General features: G+C 59.8%; 2 protein-coding genes across 2 annotated transcripts in view; one reads left to right on the top strand and one right to left on the bottom strand.

Moving 5' to 3' along the window:
* GCGR (glucagon receptor) overlaps positions 1-4,027 on the top strand; it is an 8,817-nt gene extending 4,790 nt beyond the window's left edge. The window contains exons 14-15 of the mRNA XM_006869631.1: positions 3,395-3,457; positions 3,965-4,027. Of these exons, the coding sequence (XP_006869693.1) occupies positions 3,395-3,457; positions 3,965-4,027 (126 nt within the window). The remainder of the gene's footprint in view (positions 1-3,394; positions 3,458-3,964) is intronic.
* A 935-nt stretch (positions 4,028-4,962) lies between these two features.
* The window catches only part of LOC102828842 (collagen alpha-2(I) chain-like), a 4,029-nt gene continuing 277 nt past the window's right edge, over positions 4,963-8,714 (bottom strand). The window contains exons 2-7 of the mRNA XM_006869630.1: positions 8,184-8,700; positions 7,645-7,698; positions 6,525-6,644; positions 5,428-5,557; positions 5,111-5,212; positions 4,963-5,027 (exon numbers count right to left, since the gene is read on the bottom strand). Of these exons, the coding sequence (XP_006869692.1) occupies positions 4,963-5,027; positions 5,111-5,212; positions 5,428-5,557; positions 6,525-6,644; positions 7,645-7,698; positions 8,184-8,700 (988 nt within the window). The remainder of the gene's footprint in view (positions 5,028-5,110; positions 5,213-5,427; positions 5,558-6,524; positions 6,645-7,644; positions 7,699-8,183; positions 8,701-8,714) is intronic.

Raw genomic sequence — 8,714 nt, 5'->3', positions numbered from 1 at the left:
TGACCCACACGGGGGCACCATGAGTGGGATCTACTTATGAAACATCATCCACTGAGAACCCTGTGGGCACAGTTCTACTCTGACCCACACGGGGGGCCATGAGTCAGATTCGACTGAGGGCCACTGGCTATGGTTTCTAGTCTCCCTGGGGGGTCTGGTTTCTCCCTGGGGGGTCTGGTTTCCTAGCCACGTTTCGGGACACCACAGGAAGAAATGGACCTAAAATGGACACATCCAAATAAGGATGGCAGCGGTCACTTTGTGGCCACAGAGTAGTCTTTAAGAAGAGACCCCCAGTTCTCCATCTCCTGTGGCTGCCAGGCACCCCGCCAAAGGGCAGGTGAGCAGCCAGGAAGCAGCTTAGCATGGGGTACACTCCGCTCAGCGGGCAGTGGGTGCTGGAGCTTGGCAGGATATAGAAATGCTTACCAGTGTGCAGGGTGGGGCCCTGGCTATCTGCATGCACCCTGGGGCCCAGGGTGGTGCTGCTTGGGGAGGAGCATGTCACTGAGGTGGGTTCTGCCACTGGGCCTTAGACATGACACAGGGCGCATCTCAGCTGAAAAGTCCAAGAGTAAGGGACCCCACCGGGGGGGACCTCCCACAGCAGTGCCTCATGGGGTGCACGTATGGGGAGGGGGACCCGAGAAGCAAAAGGCACAGCCTGCCAGGTGTCCCTGCTCCAAGGAGCACTGGGGGAGGGGTGCCACCCGCCTACCCGCCTGTGACACGTGGGCCAGAGCCACTCAGGCAGAGCTGGGCTAATTGGAGCAAATGAAAGGACAGGGGCCACTCAGGAAAAGTAAATAGAATTACTCACTGCCAGGCACTAGGGCCCTCCTGGGAGCCTTTGCCTCACTACCCCGCCTCCTGCAGACAGCCAGGGAAGGATGTAAGGGGGCAGAGGCGGAGCACCAGAGCTGGGGATTCAAAGCAGAAGCTGGGCCCACAGCTGGGCCCTCTTAGGACCCCGGGCAATACTGTCGGAGGCTTGAGGCCCCGACCCTGAGGTTCCCCACACCCAGGCCCTGCCAGCCTTGATGCCCAGCTACAGCACGGGCACGAGGCAGCCTCCTCCAGCTTGGCAAGGGAGGGCACCACTCTCCTTCACGCCAGCTGAACTCGGGGTTGAGGACTTTCAGGGGGAGCACACCCTCCCCAGCCCCAGCCCCCTCTGTCCTTGTTCTCCTTCACCCTGTCCCCAGCTTCCTAAGGGAACTGGAGCAGGCCGGTGGAGCCAGGGTGGAGGTGGGGGGCCTGGACTTTCCCAACCAATAGACATTGGTCCTGACTGTGGGAGCAGCCTGGCCAGTGTCGACCCACTTTCTAACTCAGCCCAGGGGCTGTGGGAGGTGGGAGGGTCTCCAGCCTTGCCCTCAGCCCCCGCCCCATCTCTGCCTCCTCCCTTGCCACTACCATCCCAAGAATGCAGGGGTGCTACCTAGGAGCCAGTGTGTGCACACAAGCTGCAAAGGGTGGGTAGCTAGGAGTGTGCACGTGACCCTGTGGAGCGTTTCCGAGGCTGCAAGTCTTTACGGGAGCAGGAAGCTCATCTTTCTCTCATGGAGCTGCTGTAGATTCTGACTGCTGCTGACCTTGCAGTTAACAGTCCAATGCGTGGCCACTACATTACCAGGGCTCCTCATGAATGTGGAGAAAGGCAAATTGCCACCTGAATGGGGGGGGGGGCGTGTCACAAGTGAGAGAGGTGGAGAGCAGTGCCCGGCAGGGGTAGGTATGTGCACCACCACAGTGAGAACGCTTGGAGACCACAAGAAACAAGGGGTCAATTCCAGGAGAGGTGATGAGTGTCCCCAGGAAGGTAGGCGCCAGGGTGGGCATGACATATAGGACCTAGGGAGAGTCTCTCAATGAGATGAAAGTAAACAAACACATGGAAGGAGATTTAGATGAGCTGGAGGAGAAATCAAGACTTACTTGGGATTGTTGTTGTTGTTGTTAAGTGCCGTCGAGTGGATTTACAGCAACCCTGTATAGGGTTTCCCAGGAGCGGTTGGTGAGCTTGAACTGCCCGATCATATGGTTCAAACCAACTTTACAGTCAAGGGCTTACCCTACCTACAGAGTGCCACACCAGGACTCCAAACCAAGCAAATGAAAAAGGAAGGCAATTAATAATGCTAAGAAAAACAAAGAATTGGGTAAGGGTTAAAAAGCAATCCTATTTGACCATGATGCTGAACTTGGAATACAAACACAGATGTCCTAAGGCAGACATTCAACATGAATGTAACCAAAGTTATCACGTTTTGGGGGGTGGGCCACCTAGGAAGGCTGGTGGACTGCAAGAGTACATTTGTGTCGTGGTGGTTGGGGACTAAGAAGGAAACCCTCATCTTCCAAGGAAAGGCCAATAGATGATGCTGAACATGGGAAACGGAGAGGTGACAACTCGTGCATGTTGGTTAGAAATAAAAACCCAAGAATAAGCCGAGGAGGTGTGGGTCGTTGCCTTTGGGGCTGGAGACAGGCTGGGGGGGCTACCATCTGACTCAGCAGGTCCACGACCTCGGCAGTCCTCAGTACCAGTCCTCCAAGCTCAGGTGCTCTCTGTTTCCTGTTTCCTCCCATTCTCTTCCTGAACTCAGCACCGCTCTCTTCATCAGTTTTTAAGCATCATCAGTGTTCCGACCTCTCCCAACCTCCATCTCTAGCTCCAGAGTCCTTCCCAGAGGTCCACACTGAGCTCACACCGTTTTGCCCTCACAGGCTCATCAACTCTCCATGAAAAGCCTCCACGTGAACCTGTTTACAGGAAATTTGGGGACAGATGAACCTCAGTTGACTCTACAAGGAGGAACCCCATCATGGACTGCCCTAGAGAGGCGGGACTGGGGTGAATGGAGACGCTGCCTTCCCATCCTGAGGATTGAGACCCTTTGGGGATGGTTGTCTCAGGGACTCAGGAGGCTGTGAATGGGAGTTGTAGGTAGACAAGAGGCCTGCAAGGCCCAGTTAAGTGCTCGGCTAGAAACCAGATGGTCCACCCAGAGGTACCTAGGAAGAAAGGTCTGGTGATCCTCTGAGAATCACACACAGGGTCCCCATCAGGGCTCCTTGATATTAAGTCATGTGCTAGCTTAAAGGAATCTAGATAAAAACAGGTGGCAGTGCGGACCAGCATGCGACACCCCCACCCCCACCCCAGTGTCTTGTCTAGTCTACGTTGTGGCGGGAAGAGATCCATCGTAAAGTCCTAGCTTCACCCACCAGGGTGTAAGGCGGGACCTGCTACCACTGCAGCCTTCTTCCTGTTGGCTCCACTTGGCTGGGAGTGTGCCCATCCCCCCACCGGACCTGCACCCCCTCCCCGTCCTCCCTGGTGAGGCCGGCTGAGGGTCCTCACCGTGTCTCCACTTCTCCTTCTCCTTAGACCACCACCTCACAAGAGCTGGTGGGAGACAGCAGTGCGCCTCCTCACTCAAGGGAGAAGAGGGTGAGTAGGGTGTGGCTCCTCACAGGCAGCCTGGTACTGGACCCCCGCTCCCCAGTCCAGCCACCAGGGGGCACCAACACCCTCATTGACCTGGAAGCAGAGACCCCTTGTGGTAACACACTTGGTCCCTCAGGGTTGGAGCCCCCATACCGAAAGCTGTGCTGGTCATGATGGGGCCAGGGCTCCACAGGTATTGAGGGGGCTGTCCACTGGCCTCTGTGTACCAGCTGACCCCTGTACTATGCTCTGTCCTCCAGACTGCCCAGCTATCGCCTGACCAGGATATCTTGCCTCAGAGCTTCATTTGGCAAAGATCCCAAACTGAGGGTTTTGGTCTCACAGAAAGCCAAACCTATTGGCAAGGAGGGGATGTCTGGTGGACCCACCTACAGCCTGCGGACAGGAGGGTGGTGAGTTACAGGTGACGGGCTCAGCAGAGCCAGATTCCAGGCGTATGACCTCCAGGGGCCGCATCTAAAGGCCTGCTGCTACCTTCCGGCCCTACAGGATGACCCCGAGGGACTTGAGGATGATGTCAAGATCCTCTTCATTGCAGGGGGACACCCTTAGTAGCAATAGTGTGCTGCCTGGGGCCCAGGCACCAGCGCCCTTTCGCAGATGCCTCTGGATGCCCTCAGTCCACACCCGGTTTCCCTGGAGCTGGGAATACTCTTGCAGGAAAGGGCACTCCTAAAATCAAGTTGTTTGGCTCCTGTCTCGGGTGCAGGTGGAGCCCAGTCTGGACTGTGGTGAGGTCGCTCAGCCCTCATAGGTCAAAGGGCCTGAGGGCTTCCTGGTGTCAGAAGAAGGGATCATCCTGGGGCTCACACTGGGCATTTCTGGGTTCCCTGTGACCCCTACTTGAGAGTGGAGGGCCTGAGTGGGTAAGGGGCCGGCGCATTTGGCAGGGAGCCCACCCACCAGGGCGAGGAGCACACAGAGCACAGGAGGCTGGTTCCAGAGTCCACCTTTATTCACAGACTCGAGGTGACACGCAGACACACTTCCGAGGGCACCCCACAGAGCTGGATGGACCAGGGTCCCTACCAGCTCAGGCCAGCCTGGTAACCCTGCCCCTAGGGACCACAGGCCTCAGGCCCCAGGAGGCCAGGCCTGGCTGCCTGGGATGCCCGAGAAGGTCAGTGCCAGCTTGACAGGGATTCGGGGCTGGGGGACAGAGCTGCCCGAGTGTCTAGGCGGGGGAAGCAGCAGAGGTGGGGTTGCCGGAGTGGGGGCTGCCCTGTCCCGTTTCTGGGACACTTAGGGAAGAGCCGGCAGGAAGAGAATGGGTCTCTAGCCAGGGGCAGGCAGAGGCTGAGGGCCCAGGCCCCCAGAAATGGGGCAGCCTGAGGCCTGAGAGGGAGGGAGGGCTGGGGGGGGGGAGGCACTGACATCCATCAGGGCCCCCTGGGGCTCACTGTGTACAGCCCCTCTGCACCCCAGAGCCGGCCTGCAGGACGGGAGGTGGCCATGGGTGCAGGTGAGCTGAGAACTGCGCTGGCACCTTAGGACTTCTTGGTGTCCTGTGTGCTCCGCCTCCGCAAGTCACTCAGATCAATGGGTTTGAAGGCTGTCGGGGAGGCGGGCGGTGAGGGCACTGGCGGGCAGGCTTCCTGCCCAGCCCTGCTTCCAAGTCCCCGGTCCCTCACTCACTCTTCAGGCTGGGGTTGGGAACCTTCTCCACGTACTCTTCCACCAGGCCCCGTTCACTGCCTGACATCTGGCTCCGTAGCTCTCGTTCCACACCCTGCCAGGCTGCGAGGGTAGTCAGGGCCCAGCCTGCTGCCTGGGGAGCCGCTGGGACCACCTCATCCCACCCTCCTGGTCTGTCTCCCCACCACCCTGGTCGGAGAAGACCCTAGCCTGTCTGTGGTACAGGCTGAGCCCAGAGTCCCATCCCTGCCGCCTCCTCCCCACACCCCAGACAGCACACCAGTTTCCCCTGCGGCCACACCAGGAGGGGCGCCCACCTTCATAGATAAAGCGCACATTCTCCTCGTGGGCTGGGGTGAAGATCTCACTGCTGTTGGTTGGAGAACGGGGACTACTGTTTCTCTTGCCGTTGTAGACGACTCTGGAGACAGGGGAGCTGGGAGGACCCTGCAACATGAGCAAGGGGGGCAGAGGTACCCACCACCCAGCCCCCCTAAAGGGCATGGACCACCCACCTGGTCATCGCTAGGTTGTCTGGTCCTGGCGCTCGGCTGCCCGGTCCCCTTGGCCCTGAAATGAAGCCTGGACTCAGGAATAGTTGAGGTGAGCGGTCACTCAAGCAGACGAGTGTCAGGGACTCGGGGGCACGGATGCACTGGCCTCCCATGTAAGCTGCAGTCAAACTCGCCACCCACTAGAGGGCTCTGCAGGGCAGGTGTCTGACCCTCTCTGACAGCTAGAGGTCCAGCAGCCCTGTGATCTCTCAGCCCACCTGGGCACTGGCAGTTTAGGGGCTCTGTACCTTCCCTAAGCTCTTCTGGAACCCTGAGGCCCTGTGGGCAGCACAGGGCACTGATGTTCTCAGAGACCACCAGGCTACCTCTCAGACAGGTGGAGGTCCACAGCTGGGGCTGCCAGCCCACAGTGCCCCTTCCTGTTCCTTCTCGGGCAGGGCCGACTCCCTGTCTGCTGTAGGCCTGGACTCCCAGAGCTGGCCTGGAGAAGGAGCCAAACCAAGGGAGGTCGAGGTAGCTGCCAGGCTAGCTGGGGGCAACCTGTTTATCCAGAAACTCAGCCCAGGGATGTCCACAGCGCTAGGGAGGTGGGCTCTAGTTTTAGGCTCAGATACCCAGTGGTCAGCTGGCCAGGCTCCCTACTGGGCTGAGGACACAAAGACACAGGGCAAAAAGCCAGCCGCATCCCAGAGGAGTGGCCCAAGGTGCTGGCAGCGGGGACACTGAGGAGACTTCTAGCCCAAGAGCACCCTTCTGTTCAGGGGACCCAGAGAACCTGGAGCGTGGCTCCCTCACCAGGGTTAAGCCTGGCAGGACAGCGTCTCCTGAGCATCTACATGGTGAACACAGCCTAGAGGCACAAACACACCTGGGACTCCTCCTGGACGAGAATCCCCTACCCTGAGGCCAGCAGCAGCCCTCTCAGGCCCGAGGTCCAGGGCCACGATGACTCCTTGAGGGACCCCACTGCAGCCCCCTAGCCTGCCTGTTCCTGTGTGCAGGTGTTCCCTCACGCCTCCCTGGACAAGACCACATTGCCCCAGCCTGCGCCGCCTCTGGTGACAAGGTGACAACAGGAAGATGTTGGAAGGGGTGGTGGGCCCACGCATCAGCACCTGGTGTCTGTGGATCCCACTGCAGTGTGCCTGTCTTTGCCCGTGTCTGTGTCCACGTCTGGGCACCCTACAGGTGCATCACATCTGTGCAGCCTACAAGTGTCCCCCATCTGTGTGCCCCATGTCTGTGCACCCACATCTTTGCATCATGTTTGCCTTGCATCTGCTCACCCCACTTCTGCACACACCCTCACTGCTGGGGGGGGCGGCCTCAGCAGGTTCTCTGTCCCCCCATCCTGGTACTCAAAAATAAAGGACATGGAAGGACTGACCTGGGGTCTCTATGCCACCCATGGGCCGTGTCCATCCTCCCTCTGAGCCCAGCCTCCTCCACCCACAGGGCCGACTGCTCCCTCACCCACAGTCCCATGCTGGGACAGCCTTGCGCACTGGCCTTCCTGACCCGCTATCCACAGATGGATACCAGTGCCACCTCTCTACACCCACTGCTTCCTCAGGTCCCTCACCAGGTGGACACTAGCCAGGTCCTGCAGCCACCAAGCTTGGTCCAACCCATATACTTGTCAGACATCATGCTGCTGTCTGAGAAAACCACAGTGCATCAGCCCTTGAGAGATTCCTGAGGACCTGCTATCAGAGTCTGGACTGAGCTCTCAAAGCCCTAGGAAGCCAGCGCTGCTCTGGAGCCAGGACATCCCTGGAGCCCCCAATACGACGGCAGTGCAACGGGGGCACTGACAGGAGATGGACAGGGTGGGGTATGGGCACAGGAGCACTGCCATGTCTGGACTGGGGGCGAGCTGTCCACACACAGGCCACGGAGTGACTTCACAAACAACTCATGTTTCCCCAACACCCCTGTTCCAGGATGAGGCGTGGGGCAGGATTGGACGGACCTCCCGGAAAGGCCACTATGCACCCACTCAGCGCAAGTTCCACTAACACTGGCTCTCAGCCCCCAAATCGGGGAGCGAGGGGACAAGGCTGCGGAGCCTTCCTGGGGGGAGGCAAGAGAGGGCATGGGTGGGGCCAGGGCCAGGGCCAGGTCTCTGACTCCCCCTCGGACACTGAGGCCAGGATGCCAGGGGACAATGATGCCCTCAGTAGTGACAATGGAGGTTCTGGCTTGGAATCCAGCAAGTTCCTGTGGAATTTCTGACTCTCGGGTTCTCAGGTATCACTCTCCCTTCACAGTCTAGGTCTTGGGGTTCCAGCAGCGCATTTTCAGTCAGTAACACTTTTGGAAAATGACCTGCTAGCCAATCGGGGATGTAGCAGCTGCTCCCAAGGCCAGCCCACTGCCCTCCCCAGACTCCCATGTCTGCCCACGCGCACCCCCGGAAAATGGGTCTCCCTTCAATCACCCCAAAACCAGGCCTGTCCTTTAGGAGACGCAGTGCCCTCCACATGTCCACCGTGGAGGAGGAGTCTGTTGACTGGCCTTTCCTTGAGTTTACCCCTCTGGGCCTGTCCTAGAGCTACTCTGTCTCCTGGTCCCTGGGGGTCCAGCTGCAGGCACGTCGTCTCCGGGGCTGGGCAGGTCTCAGGACTTTGGGGTCTGTACAATCTTGGATGTGTCTCCTTTAGACTGTGCCCACCTCCCCGCGCCCGGAGCTCCTGCCGGCACCCACGGACGGGCAGGGACTCCTGGCCATCTGCTCCGAAGAGCTCGCAGGGGAAACTCAGGAAGGGCCTGCGGAGCCACAGCCTTCCAGTCGCTCCCTGCGGAGATGGGGGGCAGGCGATGTGCCCGCTGGCCCCAGCACCCACCGCCCGGCAGCCCACCGAGGACAGCCCGTGCGTGGGGTGAGGCCCGCTGGGAGATGCAGTACCTCCGGAGCTCCGACCCCCATCTCCCAGGGGCGGGAAGGGGGCCCTCTCTCGGAAGGCACGCCCGGGCGCCAAGCTCCCCCGGGGCTCCCCCAGGCTGCATCCCGGCTGCTCGCCCACGACCCCGGCCCCGCAGGCCTGTGTGCCCCTCGCCGCCGGCCGGCCGGCTCTCCCCGACGGGGC

The sequence above is a fragment of the Chrysochloris asiatica genome, unplaced genomic scaffold, assembly GCF_000296735.1.
Source record: "Chrysochloris asiatica unplaced genomic scaffold, ChrAsi1.0 scaffold00132, whole genome shotgun sequence".
NCBI lineage: Eukaryota > Metazoa > Chordata > Mammalia > Afrosoricida > Chrysochloridae > Chrysochloris > Chrysochloris asiatica.
This window is presented reverse-complemented; position numbering and strand designations above follow the sequence as displayed.